Genomic DNA, 21,133 nt, shown 5'->3' on the forward strand with positions numbered 1-21,133 from the left:
CCTTTTCCTTACCATTGCACTTGCCAATACAGTTCCTACTGAATGCTGGTCAAACATCTGGATTATTTAATAAAACCTTTGATTAGAATATTCTAGGGCTTCTTACTTTAACACCATAAATAGAAGTTGAGGCATTACTAAAGTCCAGTACATGGACAAAGGAGTCAACAGTATCCTGAGTACAGTTCAGAATTCCTGTTCTGGGATTATTATAAGGTTTGCTGGCACCTTAATTTTGTTCCCTTGCTCCACTTGTTAAGGTTCAAATTAAAAACAGCAATTGCACATCGTGAATTAGTGAGTCTGTAAGTGCTTGTATGTGCAGCTGTGAATATTAGAGCAGATACTCTTATGTGACAGGTGGTGGTGTTAATTCAGATTATTAATCCTTTAAAAACAGATTGATCTGGAAAAGGTGGATGCTTCAGCATGGAGTGTACTGCTGGAGGTGAGCCTGAGTGTCACTTCAACCCCTCCCCAAGGGGATTTTAGCTAAACAGGCTGGATTTTCTAGGTCCCTTCACCAGATTTGGAGAGAATCCTTGCTCAGCAGCTTTCCCTTCTCAGTTTTCCTGCGTGGCAGCTTCCATACTGTGTTTACAGCACACACCTGGGCCAATTTGCTATGGTTTGCACTCCCCTCTGGCAGGTGCTTGCCTTGCCCAATTCTTATGAAGCAGCCCCAGCTGGAAGTTAATTACAAGACAAGGATTTCTTCTATTACACTGGGGTAAAACAAACCCTCCCTGTCTGCTATCATTTAAGCAATTTCCTCAGAACCAGGAAAACCCTAAAATGAAAAGAAATATTGTCAAACTATGAAACACTGAGAAATTAGGGTCAAGTCTTTCCTTGAAGTTTGACTCATTAGCACAGCTGTTGCTGCTAACTTCATTGTAAAGTGCTATCAAGATTCAGAGCCCAGCCTCAATTCTGACTTCAGCTTGGGAATAAATTATCCTTGTACTTTAAATATACTGACAAAAGTACAATCAGGAAAAGTCAGTTATTTTGAAAAGCAAAGCTACTTTTTAGTTGCTTAAGCAGCTCATTTACTGCTGGTTTAATCACAGAATCCCATAATGGGCAGGGACACCTTCCACTATCCCAGGTTCCTCCAAGCCCCATCCAACCTGGCCTGGACACTTCAGGGATGGGGCAGCCACAGCTTCTCTGGGCAACCTCTTTCTCCAATTAACAAAAACCCCAAACTCAAACTATTTCCAGCCTGACTTCTCAATCCAATACTAATTTCAGTGTCCTGGCTGCAAACAGGCAAATCTTGAGCTAACTCAGGCAGGCAGTCCTGACTTTCCCAGCCTGCTGTGCAGTAGTTCCCTCAAGAGGCAGCAGCAGCATCCCAAAGCCTCACACCTGAGCAGTGGGAAGTGAGTGGAGGTGTGGATGAGCTGGGACTGAGCAGACAGAGCCATGAGTGAGGCTGGGAAGCCAAGGTACCACAGTGCAGGTGCTGCTGGGGCTGTTCTGCCACCAGTTTAGTCACATCAGCCTGGATTTTGCCAAATAAACTCCAAGTGGTTAAAAATAACTGCAAACCTAAAGTGAAGGCTACATTAAAACATAACCATAAACCACCAAATTGTAGGAAAAATCATATTTGCCTGCACTGAGCAGAACAAGTCTCTTGGAAATGGGTCACTCATCACACCTGACCCAGGGACTAATTCTGGGGGCCTGGTGTGAAGTGTTAATTCTTTACAGGGACTTCAGGAATAACTTAAAAGTTCACAGGCCTATTATGATTGAGCAGCAGAGGTCTTAAACCCTCTTGCAGACAGAATGCTATGTAGGGATGAGATACAGACTTGGCAGAGCACATTTCCTACGTAGGGATGAGAACACAGAGTTGGCAGAGCACAATTCCAAGCGCATGTCCGAACTCAAGCTACAAACAGGAGCAGTTTAGCTGCAATTGCAGTTTCTGTGAGTACAAACCTTATTCGCAGTAACCATCCCCACCTGTGAAGGCATTGGGGTAGAGCTGTTAGGCAACAGAATTGATACTCTGCATTCCAACACATTAGTCTAATTCTAGAGAAGCTGCAGTGTCATGGGAAAGTTTCAACCATTATTAATCATAGGTAGATTTAAAAGCATTAGTCTCCCACATTCAGTATCTCTTCCTTCAGAATTTCCCAGAATAAGCAGCAACTCAGCAGGAGAACATTCCAAAATCTGCTCATTTTGAATGGCCTCAGCAATTACATTTAAAAAAAATAAACTTTATTAACTGTCTTTATTAACATTATCCCTATCAAATCAATAACTACAAGCTTCATGAAGTTTCTGTGAGAAGACAGAAGTTTTTCTTTACTTCATGATTGTCTTAAAACAAAGATTGGATTTAAAATGTGAAGCTCTATAACTATTGACCTAAGAAATACAGTTTAATACAGGTGATTCTTCAGCTTCTGGACGTCCAACTTAAAAGCACATCAGAAGCCTCTGTTATCATAAGGTAAAACATTCTCTGCATGTTTTGCCTATTAGAACACGTGTCAGTGACCACTTTTGCCCTTTTCTTATCTCAATATGTGCTGAAATCCACTACCTTTGGCTACATCTTCTCCCTCCTCTAAATATTTGCTTTTTGGCAGCAGATGTACAAGCAGAATTGACTGCCAAGATGCTGAACTGGAGACAGCCCCAGTGAGCTGCTGTCACAGCGTTCAGCTGCCAAACACGAAGAAAAATAACGAAAGTTCATCTCCACTTGCCCCCAAACACTTCTGCCTCAGGAATGACACCCTCGTGTGCAGAGCAGCTGGGTGGGCATTTAACTGGAAATGAGCTATTGAGTATTTTAACTGTGATTTGTACTTTTCAGTTTCCCCCCACATTAACTCCCAGCTACAGGCAATACTTTCTTCATTGCCAGTCCCCGAGGAGACAGCGGATAGGGAAGGATGCACTCACCTGTGACTATTTTGGATGCTGTTTGCGTGGGATTTGCAGCCATCCCATCTCCAGGCAGCTGAGAGGGAGGGTGAGGCGGAGGGGGGACACTGGGTCTGTTCCTGGGCTTGGGCACGGGCCGTGGCCGGGGCAAGGTGCCACTCTGAGGTAAACAGGGAGCCTGGCAGGGCTCAGGGGGGGCAGCATGGGGGTGCTTCCCCAGCGGGGGCGTGTCGGGCGGAGTCGGAGTCTGCGGGAGCGAGGAGCAGGGCTGCTCTGGTCCGTGCTCACTGGGAGATGCTTGGCTGCTTGCTTTGGGCTGCAGGGGAGGAGTTGCCTGTGTTGGGGGCTGCGGAGGTGGGTGGCTGGGAGCTTGGATTGGGGAGAGGCTGCTGGAATATCTCCGAGGTGCAGAAACCTGGGAAGAGGAGGTCTGGGCTGCTCCTTGGTTTGCATGTTGAGCAGGAGGAGAAGAGCTTCTGGCAGGTGGTTTTGGAGAGACAGAAGGCGGCTGAGCAGCTGGGGAAGAGCTTTGGCTTCCTGGCTGCCCCGGTGGGGGGTTGGCTGGTTTTGGTGGGGCTGGCGCTGGCTTCTTCATAGCTGTGGAGAGAAGGGGGGAGATTCCAGCATCAGGGACTGGGGGGCTTTTTACAGGGGCATGCAGCAATAGGACACAGGACAATGGCTTCCCACTGACAGAGAGTGGGGTTAGATGGGATAGTGGGAAGGAATTCTTTCCTGTGAGGGTGGGCACAGGGTGCCCAGAGAAGCTGTGTCTGCCCCACCCCTGGCAGTGTCCAAGGCCAGGCTGGGATAGTGGAAGGTATCCCTGCCCATGGCAGGGGGCGGAACAAGATGAGTTTTAAGGTCCCTTCCAACCCAAAACATTTTGGAATTCTCTGATTCCAAACCAAGCTCCCAAAGAAAGCAATTAGCTGGACAAAAAATCCTCAGGTATGTTATCAAAATAGAATGGTGCATTACCAAGTACAAGCATTTACTAATCAATAGCTTTTGAGAGAGTTTGTTAAACAGCACTGGTGACACTATCACCATTCAGAGAGTCCAAAAGTCACAGCTGCTTTACAGCCAGGCCTTGGGGACAAGCCAACAGATTAAACTGCTGTCTGTGTAAGGGCAGAGATGCTGATAAAGTTATTTTAGTAGCATTTTTGCAGCACATCAAGAGTTGGAACGCAGTGGCTTGAAAAGCAAATAAACACACACCTCTCCTCAGGGCGTGGGGACTGGGACCAGCAGCGTTCTGGGGCTGGGTGACAGAGAGCTGGGAGGTGCTGGGTGCTGCCTGGCCAGGGGCAGGGCCCGCCTGGCCACCGTTCCTCACCGGTGGAGGAGTGGCTGAAGATGTGCTGTCCTTGGATTTCGAGGTACTGGAAATTAAAAAGCCCACATTAGAGACGATTGTAACGTGCCTTGCCTGGCTCAGCTGCACCTGTTCCATTACAAACTGTGCTGTGGATCAGATATTAGGAAACAATTTTCACTGAAAACATTGTCAAGCCCTGGCACAGGTACCCAGGGAAGTGGTGGAGTCACAGTCCCTCAAGTATTCAAAAAACGTGGATGTGGCACTTGAGGACATGGTTCAGTGGTGAACACTGTGGCAGCGCTGGGTTGATGATGGAGGATGAGCCAGCTCCTCTGGCTGTGCACCTGCAGCCTTCACTCACTTCTCTGTATTTAGAGTCACCTGCAGCAATTTAGCCCTCAAAAGGACTGACACTCACTTCTTCCATCACTTTGCAGCCCCCATTTCTCCAGATGGTGTTAATAAATTGCGAGTACTTTCACAGAGGCTGTGCAGATTTTAGGTGCAACTTTCAGACACAACCCCGAAGGTTTCGTTTCAGCTGCCTCTGCCACAAAGGCCATCTGTGGAGGAAATACTGATCTGCAGGGGATTTCCAAATGAGCTGGTTTTGTAAATATGTCACCTGAGAATGAGCTTTGTGCACAAGAGTCAGTGCTGCATCACACCCCATGGTGGGGTTTCACCCTGAGACGCCAAGGTTGACATTTGGAAGCACTACAGGCCTTACACGTGGTTTGCCACAGCTCTCAGACCACTGAAGAGCTGAGAGCAAAATGCTGCTTGCACCTCACAGGAGGAAGTCAGGCTGCTGCAATTAGCCTTGGAGTCCAGGGACACAACTGCAGAGCTTCAAGAGTAATTAAATAGCAAAGAGCCTGTGTACATACTTGTCCTAAAGAAACTAATCCTGAAATACGATAAACTGACTGCAAGTTTTCTAGTAAGCAAATCTGCTCATCAGTAACACTTGCTACAGACAAATAAACAAAACAAGACATCCAGATAACATGTACAAGAAACACCAAACAAGACCAACAGGCTTCTGGTATTGCCACTGTAGGTTTTGCTCTTTCAGCAGCAAACTGGTATCACCTGTGTGCACATCTCTAGTGCATAGCCTGGGAAGGTCAATGTGGGCAGTAGAAATAGAGTCTATATTTGTATTTTTCATCATCATTTTTTCCCCCAAGAATTCCATTATCTCAGAAGATGAAGCCCAGAACAGACAGAACTATGTAAGTTATATTAGAAGATGAATTCTGGAACATCCAGAACCATGGATATTATTTTATAAGACCGATTCTGGAATATCCAGAACCGTGTGTGCAATTTCAGAAGCCCAGTTCTGGACCCACAGACATAGCAGGAGAGCTCCTGCACGGTGCTGCTGCCCACACCTGCCAGGCACATCCCATGGGGAAGAGGTGCCAGCCCCAGGTGACAAGAGTTTGCTGCTGGAGCTGCTGCCAAGCCGCTGCCAGCACAAGCCGTGCCTCTTACCTGGCATCCTCAGTGCCTGGAGCTTGGGGCTGTTCTGCTGAGGCAGCAGAGGGAGCAGGGCCAGCCCCAGGGCCAGGCTCAGCCCCGGCAGGCTGGCAGTGCTGCTCGGCTGCCACCGCGGCCGCGCCGGGCTCGCAGGGCGGCAGCGGGGGCTGGAAGGCCGGCGATGTGAGCTTTCTGTTTACAGTGCCACATCGCCGCGGGGTCGCGGGGAAGTCCAGAACCTTCACACCAAAGCTACAGAGAGAAGAGAGAGTGAACACAGCAGGCAGCCACCCCCAGGTGCTGCAGCAGCAGGACTCGGGGTGTCCCACCCCCAGACAAACCCCGACATGCAAAGCAGCAACAAGGAAAGCTCCACTGGCTGCACAACACCACGATGTTAAAGCTTCCACTGGCTGCAGAACACCAGGAATGTTAAGACATGCAACAGGATTTGGCTTATCCCCACAGAGGGATAAGCTAAACGTCAGTGAACAAACTACTCAATTACATCTGGAGACAAACATTGATGACAATGAGGTCAGAGCACTCAGAATCTCACATGTAATTACAGACATTTCCTTACACAGCACAGTAGCTCCTCACATGTATTCTGCCACACGAATTTTGTTTCTATCACACACTAAGTTGCAGTAGAGATTCAAAAAAAAGCTACTGGATACAGGCTGTGATTTGGTGGTTGGAATGAGAGGTCCTTATAGTCCTTTCCAACCCAAATAATTCTGTTTGTGTTTCAAAGAGAACAGTGGAGAAACTGACCCAAACTCTAACAGATTTTAGAATGTATACAGCACATTTATTCTAGAATTTAATTTTATTCTTGTGTTCAACATTGAATCTTGAATTGATTTTCTTCCTCCTCTGTGAGTGCTGACAAATTTGCATGTGGCTGGTCATAGCTAACAGGTAACAACTCAACATTTGCATCAACAGCTAAAACAAGCACATCACTTAAATACTCATGATGAGTGATAAGAATGAACATTACACTACATGTTATATGGGAAACAGCACGTTTTACTGGGAGTTTTTAGCATTCTACTGCTTGCTTTGGCAATACTGTACCATCATCAACTCAGAAGTCTTATCATGAAGGCACCAGGTAACACCACCTCAGCTTATGGGCTTTGAAAGAGAAGCCATGGAATACCAGAAGTTAGAGACTCAGAGAAGCTACTGCAGACACTTCTGTTCCAGTGAATCTTAGACCACCCCCAATCTGTACCAGGAAAATGGAAACTGGGAAGAGCAATATCTGCTTGGGATTTAACATGCACAGAGTGTAACGGAAGGAAGTACATTACCTTTGAGCCATCCTCAGGCTGCAACAACAGGAAATAAATCACTATTGTTATCTACAGTATTTCCATGAAATTCCTCTCCTGTCACCAATGAAAGTGTCTGAAGCCTCATTGGAAGAGGGCTAATAATGGACCCCTAACCTGAGAATCACACCTACCTTTCCTTCTTCAGCAAATCCCCTTCCATCACAGTCATGCTCAAAGGCCTCTTCCTCTCCAGGGTCCCACATTCATAGTCATTCCCAGTGTGTGACAAGTGATTGGAATTAACAGTAGGAACTGCCACAAATGCCCCAGACACATTGAAATCTTCATCTGGAAGAGGGACAGACAGAATGCCTCCTAAGACACACATATCCCAAGTGGTGCCTCACTGCACAAGCCACTGGAGGTTGACCTGGAAGGTAATGTCAAACTCCTGAGCTATGGCAGGAACTCACCTCCAGGGAAGAACCAGTCTGCGTGCTGAATAATGGGCTCAATAACTGCTACCACATGCACTGAAGTGGCTGCTGCCATTTCAGCAAGGGATCTGCAGGAGAGATTTGAAGAACACTTTATTCAGAGTTCTATCAAAGTAAGAAAATTAAAATCAATTCAGATTACATGAATAGCAACTTAGGCTAAGCATGATGGATTAACTCCTCAGTACCAGAGAAAGAGCAACTGTGCTGAATACTCCAGACTATTCAGTAACATTCACAGCTTCTGGAAACATCCCTAAAAATCTTCCTGCCTCAAAGGACCTGGAGGCACAGGCTGAAAGAATACTTGAAATATTTTTTAGGCAGTCTGTTGCTGTGAATAGACTAAAGGATTCAAACCAATCAATTCTACAGCTTCATCCAGTTCTGCTTTGTAGCTTTCTTTAAAGAACTCACCCTTCATTCTTTGCCCACAACAAGTTGGGGCCCAAGACTATGGCGATGTTGCTCGGTGTCATTTTGTTAACATCGCTGTTCTGGGCAAGCTTGGCTAAAAATTTGATTAAATACCTACAAAAAGGAAAGTAATAATTAAACAGCAGGAACTAAGAGCATTTCTTGTTGAAAGCAAGTAAATAAAAATTCAAGAACTTGTAAAGAGAGCTCCCAGCAACACAGAAATAAGATGAGCAGCCTTCTTGCTTGGCAGCTGCCCAAGGTTTCTGCTCCTGAATCATAAAAGTTGAACTGAGTAGCAAAGAAAGCACCTCCTATCCTAGCAAAATAGAACCACAGAAATATTATATTTCCACAGAAAAACACATAGATTCAGCTAGTTTCACGTCCTGTAATGGAAATTTCATGCTTCTAGGAATCACCAGAGCTGGTTTTGTTCCGGTTCATTTCCAAAATGCAAAACCAAAAGGAAAAATGAGATGTTTAAGATAGATTCAGGTGATTTCTAAGACTGGAAACTACAGCAAAGAGCAGAGTGTGAGCCATAAGTAGAAGGGTTCTGTGCATCACTATTTTCAGACAGTCAATAGTGAATTAAGCTGAGAACACCACCTATGCATACCCACTGCTGCAGGAAGTAAGAAGTATTTTTATAAATCTCACTGAATTTGGCCAAGAAAAGCACACCTGGATTAGAGTTTAAGTTAATTGGCTTTGAGGTGCAAAGCAGCTGAGCTAAGAGATGTTTATGCCTACCTGAAGTTAACACGGTAATGCTCAGGTAATCTGTTACAAATCCTCCATAACTCTTGGAGCTTCTTATCCTGGTCCTGAATACTGAAACAAGAAAAAAATGCCATGACATCTTACTTTCAGGTCAGAAATTTGTTGTGTCTGCAGTGACAAAGAGACGATGGCATAAACTTCCATTTATGCCAAATAAATGCATTGTTCTGTATTCAGGAACTCAGTAACCTGCTACTCAGATCCCTGAATTACCTCTACCTGCAACAAAACTGCTTGAGCATCAATACTGTGCAGCCAGCAACCTGAATCAGCCCTTATGGTTAAACAAAACAGATATTTCACCACATTTTGTGCAATTTGTACTAAGCTATTTATTATTTAAAATAATTTGTTGCATGAAATACCTGTTAGTGGAAAAATAAGTAACTGTGTGAGCTTGGTTGTTTCTTTTGAATTCATCTATGAAGAATCAAAATTAATAGAAATATGCAGCATGATTTCCTGTACAGCTATTTTTAGCATGCTTACTTTGCAGCTTGTGTCCACTCCTCATACAGGCTGTAGGTCATGAGAGGCTCTGGCAGCTCCCGCAAATAGGATTTCAAGGCACCTGCAATGCAGACAGGGACAGGTTGGCTCCTCAGCCACTGTTTTCAGGCTTCAGGGAAAATCTGCCCTCAGATTTGCAGTTGTATCTGTGCAGTAAGTCCCAAGTACCAGGGAAACACTGGTAAGATCTGACATTTGCAAAGTGTAACTGCTCAGATCTTAACACAAAGCATCTGTCAGTAATTAGTGCAATTTGACAGAAACATAGGCTATAAAACTCAATCATCTCTTCAGAACAAAGAACTTTTGAAGATGCATTAAAGGTCTACACCTGGGTCTAATCTGCCTTGACCATATTAACACTCTTGCCATGAGAGGAGATGTGACAGTTAAGTCATTATGGTCACCTGAATTTTACACACCATTGTCACAAATGCATCAGGTGTGGTCACCACGGGCACCGTACACTTATCTGTGTCAAACTGTGCAGTGAACTTTCAACTTCTCCCAGTTTAACTGTGGAGATCATGGAGCATGAAGCTGTGCTGTATCAATTTACACCTGGTTTGGATTCGGAACACTCCCAGTACCTGCAACAGCGTGGGGATCTGAGTAAAACTCATCAAGCTGGGAAGTGGAACAGTCCAGGGCAGCTTTCAGCTTTTTTAACTTGGAGGCTCCAGCAGCAATTCTGAACAAGCCCTGCATCACAGAAATAAAATTTATTGATTAGTAACCACACTTTGGCACAAGCATGGAAGAGCACCAGTTTTACAACAGCCTCTTTCAGAACATTTCAGCTTTGGTGCCTTCCCCTGACAGTGTTATGACCCAGCTGGCCCTTCGTGTATCGTGTCACATCTGACCACAGTTTAGCTCCCCCCCCACCCTTGACCCATTCCTAATTTTCATTGTATGCGCATCCATCTCCAAGACACTTCACACAGTGCTGAGGTTATTCTGTTGCAAAACATTTACCAACTACATTAATGAGTGAGTTACTGAAGCAACATGGTAACAAACAGACACCACTTCATGAGCTTGACTGGGCCCTTTTTCTCCCACTTCCTGGCCTGTGATCTGGAATTACCCACCTCCTCTCTCATCCCTGTTTCCAGGAGCATCATGACACAGGCTTCGATAGGAACGGCGATTTCCCGCCCACTGCGCTTGAGATGCTCTTCCAGGGGAGTTCCAAAAGCTGGTTTTTCAGTCCATTTGTCTAAGTTGGAGAGTATCAAAACACTGAGCAGAATATCTACCAAATCCTTGAACTACAGCCCAGGCAAGAAGAGAAGAAAGCCTCTAGTGCAGCATAGAAACGTTCAGACTACAGCAGGAGTTTTACAGCCCTTGATTGGTAAAGTCCCTTGGATCATGAGGAAAGAGAAAATGAGGCTGCTGGTGGTCAAGAAAAGAATACTTCTGCATCTTTCTGGATGAAGTATCACATACAAATTCTGTATATAACTGGAATTACAAATAACAAACCTCAGCACAAGTGCCAGCACAAGGCTGCACATTCTCGTAACACTGATTTGGCTCCAGTCTGCAAGAATCTGTGAGGAAAATTTTGTACAGATTGCATGACCTGGGCTGATTTTTGTTTTAACTGTATTTAGGGTGAATAAAAACTGAGCTGTTAATAAAAAGTTTATTCCTTAAATTTGATTCCTTAAATTAGCAAATTACAGTGAATGTTAACAGCCCCAGTGTAACACATCAGAACTACCACGGTTACAGGCCAACACTGTAATTTTCAAATTTTCAATTTATTTCTTTAGTTCTTGTTTAACTCCAATTGGCACAAATTTCTCCAAATTGAATGTGAATTTCTTCTTTCCTACAATTTATGTTCTGACCCATTTCTGCTGTTTTAACTGAAAAAATGCAGATGTAAAAGGTTATTGTTAGTACAGATGTGTTACTTCTTTTATGTGGAAAAGAGGCCAAGAAAGACAAAAACTTCAGAGGACTTCAAAGAGTGCTCTGAAGGCAAAGTGTTTCTGCAAAGGATTTAATTCACTCCTTTTCTTTAAAAACCCACATCAATCACATCCCTTGTAAGGTTTTAGTCCCTCTCATTCATTAACATGCCATGAAATGCACGTAATATTTCCCAACTTTTGCAAGTTACAGCAAACATTAGGAAAATAAACCTCAGTACTTGTTCGAAGTCCCAGCTCTCATCCCTGGAAGTGTCCCAGGCCAGGCTGGACAGGGCTTGGAGCAATGGGGTAGTGGAAGGTGTCCCTGCCCATGGCAACGGTGGGCACTGGATGGGCTTTAGGGTTCCTTCCAACCCAAAGCTTTGTGGGATTCTAATTTACACCACAGCTAGAAACACAGTGTGAGAAATTCCCTACATTCAGCCACTGGACTACCATGGCTCCCAGCCACCTTCTAGGGAGGCCAGTCTGTTCTGAAGCATTTGTTCCTCAGCTGCTCTGTAGAAACTTTCCATACAACAGTAACAAATTTCAAGCCATATCCACAAAGAACCTTCTGCACAGCCCTGCTAAGCCCTGGTGCTGCACCAGCATCACCTCTGCATTCCCTCCTCTCCCACACTGACAGAGTACAGATATTCCACACCATCTTCCACAATGCTCTCATTTATTTATGTATTGAATTGGTTCATCTTTTACAACCTGCATGTGGCCACAACTGAAGATACCTGAGCCTTGCTGAGCTCAGATTGTACTTTCTCTCAGACTCTGTTCACCTGTTTCTCCAAAGATTCAGGGACAGCACAGCCAACATTTTGGAGAGTAGTTTCCAAAACAACACAGTGCATGTTCACGCCAAGTCATCAGTGATACACCTGAAAGTCCCCTGACAGTGGAAGCTCAGCAGCAGTTCCAGTTCTTCTTAGGGAAGAAATGAAGCTCTACAGTTCACTTTTTTAGCTGCTGATAATCAGCACAAGAACCCAAACTCTCAATTTTCCAGCAGGCAGTGCACACTGGGAAAGAGGATTGCACAAAATGGGAGGGGGTGGGGGGGGGGGGGTAAGAATCAAGCTCCTTAAAATACATGGAGTTTTCCTGATAATCACCTGTAATCACTCAAGAACCAAATCACAACAACACTTTCACTGGCCTAAAGAGCCAGGTATGACTTAGCAAAAGGGCACAAGGAAAACAGGTAAGCAAATAGAAAAATCCTTCCTTTACCCTCCTGAATATCAGAGATCCTTAATATTTCATTAGTGTGTTAAACATGGCTGGAGAACTCCAGAGAACACGAAGATGGAATTATGCTTGGGAATGTAAAATTGTTAAGCAGATCAAAATGGCCTCATTAAATCAGTCTGCATGCAAGAGAATCAAGACAGAGGAGGAGAATATTGTGCATAGGTGGCACAGGCAAGGAGAAGCATCAGCCAGAGCACAGGTTACTTTACCTTGATGGGCTTGAATTTCGGGTAGGACCTTTTCTATGACTGCTAATGCTTTTCTATGGTAATCTGCTTGTGCTTCTAATAACTGAGAACAGAAGCCACATTTTAAAAACAAAAAGAGCATTAGCTTCTGATGAGCACATAAGACAAGACTAAAGGTTTAGCACACAAAATGTCATCTCTGAGAACTGAGTGTCTGTGCCCAGCTGTGCTGAACCAGAGCCCCACTGCCAACACTCACCATAACAAAGCAGCGGGCGTATTCCCCTTCCTTGGACACGAAGCTGTACATGTCTGCAGCCAGCTGATCCTTTGGGAAAGATGCAAAGCAGGGCAGCAGATTTACTCATTTCGAAATGTACAGAAAGATCTATTGTGTTTATTTTGCCTGCAGGAAGTTTGAACTAAGAAGCTGTAATGCACCTGCTCTGCTCCATGTGTTCTTCAAGCAAAATGAATCCAAAACCTTAACTCTGGTTTACCCAGCAAAGCACTTGCCCCCTTCAGTCAAGAACATACTGCCATTCAATCCAGTTATTCATAGCACTCAAAGACAAGTACTAATAAAAATGGTTTCAGTTCTCAGTACTCAATGGAGTATTTGCTGTTGAGAAGTGAAAATGAATGTCAACTGCTCAGAGCTGTGACAACCAGCATGGTCCTGGGATTTCCCAGCTTCAGTTTCCTCCAGGTGCCTCCTACTGCATGGCTGCTCCCCGGCTTGGAGCACCCAGAACATTCATTCATGCCCAGGACATTGTTGTCTCAGACTGAAACTGAAAATAATGTCAAACACCCAACTTAGAAAAACCCTGGATGGAGTTCCTCATTGAACTAAAGCAATTCAGAGATCAGCTGGCATTAAAATACTCCTAGGACAAGCAGTGTCACAGCCACATGATTTGCAGCTGCACAGTTGGGCAATTACATGGGAGGTCTGGAAGGGACACTCATCCTGTCCTTACCTTGCACTGCTCTACTTTATTTCCAGCTTCATCCATCTCTTCCTTAAGAGATTCTATTTTTGAAGGATGCACTTGGAAATTTGTTCCTGAAGTCTTGTGGGCTTGGTTGTATCTGGGGAAGAAAAGTTTCATTTGGTGAAAATCAATATTCCACAAGAATCTGCATTCATGGCTTCTTTGGAATTGGTTTCTTTCAACAGGAAACAAACCCCACAGTTCCAGAGGTTTTCCAACAGAACTAAAAGGTTCAAAACACACCATTCATGACATGCTGACCTAATCCAACCAGCAACTATAAAAATCACAAGGAATCCTGCATCTGCCACAGTCTGTAACATGGGTGTAGAATATGCTGAAAACCACCAATTTTCATGGCAGTTTAAAACCATTTAAAGGCACTCAGGGGTGAGATGAACACCCCAGGACCCTCCCAATGCCATGGTTCCATACAAGGCTGTAAAAGCACTTGGTGTGGTTACACAGTGAGATTCCTGTTCCCTCTTTAAGCTGAAAACTTCAGTGATTCCTTATTTAAGTTAAACACGTATTTGAACTGGAAACTGGATGAGTTTCCAACATTTTTCCAACTATATGTAGGCATGTAAGAACTCCAAAATCTTGATTCTGTTTGGATCTAGCAGTCATGGGTCCTTTTCTGGTGTAACTTAAATGTAAGTTTGTCTTTTTTCACCCATTACCTGCTCACAGCAGCATTTCAGTAGCAAGCACCAGATCAGAGCAGGTGCCATGAGATACCAACAAGGAGTTCACATGGATAGAAAACCACTCAGTAACTAAAATGCTCTCCTACCTTCCCCTTGCAGAATCCCAGTCCAGCACCAGCTTTGCAAGCTGCTTCCTCTGCTTCTGAATGTTTGGGATCTCTGTCTGAAATGAGAATTAAAGGCTTACATTGAATTTTAAATTGTGTATTGTAACACATTACATGTTGTAGGTTCCATATCCACTTTCCACCACTAACACAGGACTCTTAAAGCAGTTTTTTAATACCAGCACCAAGATAAACCCCTTTTGCTCAGTTTATGCATCAATCCAGATGTGTTTCTCCTCTCAGGCTGAGCTGTCTCACCTCTGTCAGCAGGCACAGTGGATCTATAACTTCTCTTTCAATCTGTACTTCATGCTGGGAGAGCTCCATTGCCAGTTTATTCTCTGCATCCCCACAGGTATCCAGCATTTTCCTGTAAGAATGACAGGAAATTGTTATGGGAGTTAACACTGACTGAAGAAGAAGGATTCAAAGGAGAGCAGAGCTTTGGAAAGCTTTGTTCTGTATAAAGCAAAGCATCCCTTCACAGCCTAAACCCAACTGTTCTGTGCTCTCTTGGAGAAATCTGGGATAAGCAACTGGTGTTATTAAACTTTTGTCTTCTAAATTCCTGAGCCATGACAAACACTTTGCAAGCTTTTAGACATCCAGGTGATTATACCAGCCCTAAGGGCACAGAAGTCAGTATTTATTTCCAAGCCCATCCTTCCATCTCACCAGATGCAGGAAAAATTGCTCAATGCAGCATTTCATTTTCTCCTAAGCCCCTTTAATGTGAAGGTCTTAACACCTTAATGCCCAGCAATCCCACCCCCAGCAGTCTCAGGCTCCAAACCCATGACTTGACCTTTATTTTATGCTTGTTATAAGGAAACCCGCTATTCTCTAAGATTTTTATCCAGGTTTAAATCTCCTGCAGTGGGTCAGAAATATGTTCTCAAAGGTTTCTAAGGTCATTCTACACAGTCTCCATAAGAATTCCCAACACCAATGACAAAACCCACTTGGCTCTAGGAACTCAGCACATGGAGATTCATTTGTTTCACTTTCCTGTAAATTGCAAATAACCACTTTACCAGGATAGATAAATTGGGGCTACTTTGAACTAGAAGCTGTTAATACAAATAGACATTATTTTAAGTCATCAATTCAAACCTGCAGAACACCGTTTATAATATATTAAAAAAACAGTTTAATTGTAGAATACACAACATTTTAAACTTCAAATGGAGATGATAATTCTACTAATCCACAAGGATAAAAGCAATTTTAAAAGCTTTTATGACAGCAGAGAATCAGAATCCTCTGGAATGCAATTCAGCCTAAAACTTGTGCCCAAATCATTCCAGAAAAACTGCTTGCTCACTGTTTCTCCCTTGGATTAGAGAAAGAATCTAGAAATATTAAGTTTTATTAGATTGAAACCAGCCTTTGTGCACCCAGAGGCTCTAATTAGAGCCCTGCAGGCAATAAGATGTCAGACAGCAAGTCAGAAGAAAAGGCACTTACCCCAGCAGAGTTTCATCACTCAGCTGGACGGATCCTTCTTGCATATTTTGAGCCAGAGCTGTTAGAGGCAGTTTTTTCTATGGAACAGAAGGAACAGTGCTTAGCTGAGTGCTGCTCACTCTTTCCAGCTTCCCCAGTACATCCCCTCTAAGACTTTTCTCCTCTTCCATATGGTTTCTATTACATGCATGCAGCTCATTCTTGAACTTAAGAAAATGCCAAGTCACAAAAAGTTTCAAGCCCCAAGACTCCTGTTCTCAGACACTCTGAAAAGCACTTTCTTCTCACTTTTAGCTGGAGTGACTGGCCCCAAGCATATCTCAAACTACTGCCAAGGAGAGAGAAACAGCTTTAAGCTGAGATTTAAGCAACCAGCTTGTCACCTCTCTCTCCCAGAGGTCCTGTGTGCCCCTGCTCTCAGGACTGTGTTACTCAATAAAAGGAGAAAACGTGAATGTGAATTATTTCTGGTTCTGATGCTTTAAGAAAACCTACCTATGGCTTTGCTAAGGAGGGGCAGAAATCAAATGTGTACAGAAAACCATTTCCAGCCACCTGGAGGTGTCAGTGTCCAAGGGCAACTCCAGATCTGAGGAGTTGGGTCAGAGCTGCAGAGTTTCTTCTCCTAGCTGGGTGTCACAAGAGCTCCAAGCACTGCGCAGACTGCAGGGACAGGAAGTGTCCTGACACTGCTGAGGTGTTCCCAGGCTGTGCTGTTGTGCTGGATGGGGAATGGCAGCTGGTGTTTCACCAGTGCCAGCACGTGAGCTGGTCTGACAGAGCTTCGCTCCCCTCGGCTGGTGTGAGGCAGAGCAGCTGAGCTGCACCTGCAGGAGCAGCAGGGTGGGAGTACAGGGCACACACAGCTGTACTCACATGTCTCTTGTCAGGGTCTGTGCCATGCTGGCCCTGCAGACAGGCAATCAGCCTCTTCTGGGCCAGGTGGCACACGGACCTCACGGTGTCCAGACGCCTCTCGATCTGATCAGCCCCGGGGGGGGAGAGGGGAGGAAGAGAAAACAACACAAAAACCAGAAGTTATTTCCCTGGCCTCAGCAGAAAACCTTCCCCCTGTACCACACTTTGCTCTGGGTTGCAGATTTCCCAAATTCTCCAGCTTACAAGAAGTGCAGCTGCTTAGTAGAAGTGCCTGACAACAAAAATGCTTGAGGGGAGATTGAAATTGGTTTTTTCCTCAGTGGCACAGAAACTCAGTCAGAGCTCACAGCACTGGAAAGTGGGAAAGGGAAAAAATATTGCCCTGCTTGGCATCTCAGCAAAAGGGAATTAGGGTGACGCCTGCCATCTGAGATGAATGGCACATGCAGGGATCTAAGACACTAATTTAGGGAGAAAAGTGTGGGAAAACTCGTAATTTTCAATGTGACCTTGTAAAGCAGGTGCTGAAGACACATCTGACAGCTCCTTCCCACTGTATGAAGCTGTACTCCAAGCTCCTCCTGCATGTCCTTCCCTGGCTGTTAAACACAAGGACAAAGCTCCCACGTGCTGAGCAAAACAGTATTTTCAGGGAGAGACTACTGGTATTCAAATGGGATATGGAATTAAAAAATAGGAGTCAAAGCACAAACAAGAGTTCTGTTTATCACCCTCTAATTCAAACATGGCTTAATACACAGCCTGTGAACAGGACAAATATATACACGATAAACTGTTCTTTTAAGGGATTTTAAGTAAGGAATTTGGACTATTTTATTTCAAAGAACACCAAAAGCAAACAAAGTGATGAGCAGTGGGACAGAACTGCTCATGGCACTGAGCTCTCCGTGCACAGCACCCAAAGAATGCTGTTTATCTGCATTTTGATGACTCACCAAGAATAACAGGAGGCCCTTTGGAATGGATTCTATTTAAAAAGCAAGGGGAAAAAAAAAAGTAGATTTCATCTGTAGAAATAATCTGAACATATTCCAGTTTTTGATACAGCTCTAAAATCACTTTTATTATATTTGCAGGAGGGCAAAATGAACCCAAGTTGAAGTGCTCAAAAAACTCAGTAAAAATCTAGTAGGGTAGAACAAGGTGCAGAGAAACTGCCCAGGGATTTCTCTGAGAGCACAAGGCTCTGCCTTTTATTAACAGAGCATGGAGCAACAAATTCGAAATTAAGTCCAGGTGGAAAAAGTCCATATGGACATAAATGAACAAGCAGGTATTGTTTGTGGTCCATTGTTGCATCTGAGATCATTCACTTCTCTTGTGTTATCTTCAAAATGAAATCCTGGAATTGTTTGGGTTGGAAGGGAGCTTAAATCTCATCCAGTGCCTCCCCCTGCCATGGGCAGGGACACCTTCCACTGTCCCAGGTTGCTCCAAGCCCTGTCCAGCCTGGCCTTGGACACTTCCAGGGATCCAGGGGCAGCCACAGCTTCTCTGGGCACCCTGTGCCAGGGCCTTCCCACCCTCACAAGGAGGAAACATCATCAATGCATTCTAAGCCACCCTCTTGTTACAAAGGAATTCATTTTTGCAAGGTCAGGTAGTTAAAACTTCTGAAAGACTGAGCACAGGGTTTTCCCACACCTGGAACACGGTGACATCCTGGACCTGAGCCACCTCTCAGACCCCAGCAGACCCCAAAGGCCAGGGCAGCCCTGGATGGTGGCTCACATTCCTTGGAAAGGCTCTGGAGCACACACACTCCCTACAGCCTCTTTCCAGGCACCCTGCATTGCAGACTCCGAGGGCAGATGACTGATAGGAGGAACATGACCCCAAAACTTCACAGTCATACCCTCTCCTCTCTGATCTGCCTTCTGAGATGTCAAAGATGTCAAGAAAACCACAAAGGACACTAATCTCCTTCAAGCCACCTCTGAACTGACAATGTGACCCACAGGCCACGATGTCTGTCCCCTCAGGGCATCCCCAGAGTACAGAACATCACACAATTGCTTTATTATCTGCCACAAGGCTGTGCCAGAAAGCAGGGCTATTGTAAAAGCCTTTTCAGTACTGAATTATAGCCCTTGTCTTCAGATGAAACACATTGAACTGACACTTGAAATGGAGCACAACCCTTCAGAAAACAGAACAAAAAAAAGCTGTAACAATCCTGTGGCAAAGCTTGAGCTAAATATAAAAAAGCCCAACTGTGAACCATGTTTGTGAAGTGAGCAGCACCACGTTTCCAAGCTCTTGGGTTAGATAAGAGCCTCCTGCCCCTGCACAAGCCCCCAAGAGCAAACAAACAAGTGAGTAAATTCTTCCACTTGGGTGTAGCCAGGCTGCTCGGGGCCTGGGAAAGCCTTGCTTGCAAAATTTTTTTGGCAACAAGCAGCAGAGCTTTTGGCTTTCACTTCTTGTTACTATTCTGCAGCTAAGCAATAAACCAGATGGGCCCTCACAGGCTACCAAGGTGTTTAACATCCTTTGTGTCACTGAGCTGCACATCTCCTCAGAAATTAAGAACAGAACTGTCAGACTAGGAAGGTATTTTTAGTTTAAATAAAGCAACCCCCTGAAAACGGGGTGAAATGTTTCAGGTCTGCTCCTCTCACCATTACACTGGCTCAGGGTGCCCAGGGAAGCTGTGGCTGCCTCATCCCTGCAAATGTCCAAGGCCAGGTTGGCTGGGGCTTGGAGAAACCTGGGATAGGGGAAGGTGTCCCTGCCCATGGCAGGGGGTGGAACTGGATGGGCTTTAAGGTCCCCTCCAACCCAAACCAGTCTGGAAGTCTATAATTCAATGTATTTGTGTTGAATTCATATTGGAAGGCTGACACACTCCCTCAGCTGCCACTTGAACCTGAGCAGCTGGAGAGCTCTGAACTAGAAGCACTTCCATCATCTGCTTGACTTCCCTGTTCTATCTACAGGTCCTGACCTCTAGCAGGGCTGAGATGCTTTGTAATTAATCAGATAGAACCACCACACTTGAGGTCCCAGGAGCAGCCAGCCTGACTTCCCTCACCAATTTGTGTTCTTTTTATAAACCTTTCATAAAGGAACAAGAGGAAGACAGCTATGTAGGACAAGTATGCAGGCAAATTTGCTCCATGGAATCAGTCACCCTTGTTAATGTGACAGTTGCAGTTTAAATTCCACCATGAAAGTCATGTCTGATGAGATGATAAATTTGCACAAAGATGACAAGTCTGCAAACAAATTGATGTCAGCGTGACAAGCCTGAGAACAAATACCACAGCTAAACAAGAAGCATTTGTACACTTACTCAGAGCAATAACAGACTTTAAGAAAAAAATTGCCATTCTTTATTAGTGAGCAGCTGGAATGATTTTTAAGCCACTTCTCTTAAGGCCCAGTTGACCTGTTCAGGAGAAAGCAGTGAGGACAGAAACCAGCTGTGCCCAGCCAGGGTTTCTTCATCCTCCTCAGACAGACTGGCAAATCATCAGCACCAATGGCTCATGGGCTTATCAGGCCTGTTCATCTCATTAAAAGCAAAAATGGTTCCTCCTTCACTGTACCAAGCCACATGATAGGACTCAGAAACAGAAGTAACTGAGCTTTTCTACTGAGAATGTATCCCTGTTTTTTTATGTGCTGAAAAGTCAAAGACATCCAGGGTTCCATCCCTGACACGTGCAGTATTTTTTCCCCACATTAAGTACTCCACAAACCTCGAAAGGCTCACATGTCACAACAGAACATTAAAAAACCCCCATATTAAGCATGATACAATACCTGCAACAGGTCTTCACTGAGCACCTCTGTTCTCTCAGCCCTAAGGGAGGAAAAAAGACCATTGTCAGACAATTGGCATGTTCAAGGTCAAAGATTGCCTCAACAATTCCAACAAAACCTGCTCAGTTCCAAGTTATAATCCCTTTACTGCCACTGCTGCAAACACCACCATGTTCACCATGTCACAGGCAGCCCTGGCTCCCAGCACATGGAGCTTGGGACACCCTGACACCCCTGGAATGCCCAGCCCACAGCACAAATCCATTGCACCAAGCTCAAAATGCTATTTCCAAGTGCACATGGAATAATCCAAAGCAAATTGGAATCAATGCACCTGAGTGTAAAGGAATATAAAACCATGGGAAGAACAGGAGAGTCACCTTCATCTCTTTGTACTGGAGCACTGCAGAGCTTTATCCATCAGAAGCAGTGGGAATGGCAGCCTAAAGCTTCCTTTAACCCCACCCATGCACAACCTTCACCAGAAACCTCCTATCACCTCATCCTGCTGAACTCCATAACACTAAATCAGAGGATTTGGTACTTGAAAAGTTCATCAGAAGTTAAT

General features: G+C 44.7%; 1 protein-coding gene across 12 annotated transcripts in view; it reads right to left on the reverse strand.

Moving 5' to 3' along the window:
- Positions 1-21,133, reverse strand: part of ARHGAP17 (Rho GTPase activating protein 17) — a 41,369-nt gene that overhangs the window by 2,433 nt on the left and 17,803 nt on the right. For 2 of the 12 annotated variants that reach the window (XM_039560292.1, XM_039560293.1), the window contains exons 2-21: positions 20,566-20,605; positions 16,774-16,878; positions 15,898-15,974; positions 14,689-14,800; positions 14,410-14,486; positions 13,599-13,710; positions 12,875-12,943; positions 12,637-12,718; positions 10,325-10,452; positions 9,821-9,932; positions 9,210-9,291; positions 8,691-8,771; positions 7,935-8,048; positions 7,494-7,585; positions 7,212-7,368; positions 7,057-7,074; positions 5,750-5,986; positions 4,144-4,307; positions 2,938-3,516; positions 13-57 (exon numbers count right to left, since the gene is read on the reverse strand). In XM_039560292.1, coding sequence (XP_039416226.1) covers positions 50-57; positions 2,938-3,516; positions 4,144-4,307; positions 5,750-5,986; positions 7,057-7,074; positions 7,212-7,368; positions 7,494-7,585; positions 7,935-8,048; positions 8,691-8,771; positions 9,210-9,291; positions 9,821-9,932; positions 10,325-10,452; positions 12,637-12,718; positions 12,875-12,943; positions 13,599-13,710; positions 14,410-14,486; positions 14,689-14,800; positions 15,898-15,974; positions 16,774-16,878; positions 20,566-20,605 — 2,446 coding nt within the window. In that variant the 3' untranslated portion in view covers positions 13-49. Of the gene's footprint in view, positions 1-11; positions 58-1,956; positions 1,981-2,937; positions 3,517-4,143; positions 4,308-5,749; positions 5,987-7,056; positions 7,075-7,211; positions 7,369-7,493; positions 7,586-7,934; positions 8,049-8,690; positions 8,772-9,209; positions 9,292-9,820; positions 9,933-10,324; positions 10,453-12,636; positions 12,719-12,874; positions 12,944-13,598; positions 13,711-14,409; positions 14,487-14,688; positions 14,801-15,897; positions 15,975-16,392; positions 16,619-16,773; positions 16,879-20,565; positions 20,606-21,133 lie in introns of those variants that run through there. The other 10 variants (XM_039560289.1, XM_039560290.1, XM_039560286.1 and 7 more) reach the window with 8 other exon arrangements.

The sequence above is a fragment of the Corvus cornix genome, chromosome 14 (genome assembly GCF_000738735.6).
Source record: "Corvus cornix cornix isolate S_Up_H32 chromosome 14, ASM73873v5, whole genome shotgun sequence".
In the NCBI taxonomy this organism is placed as follows: Eukaryota; Metazoa; Chordata; class Aves; order Passeriformes; family Corvidae; genus Corvus; species Corvus cornix.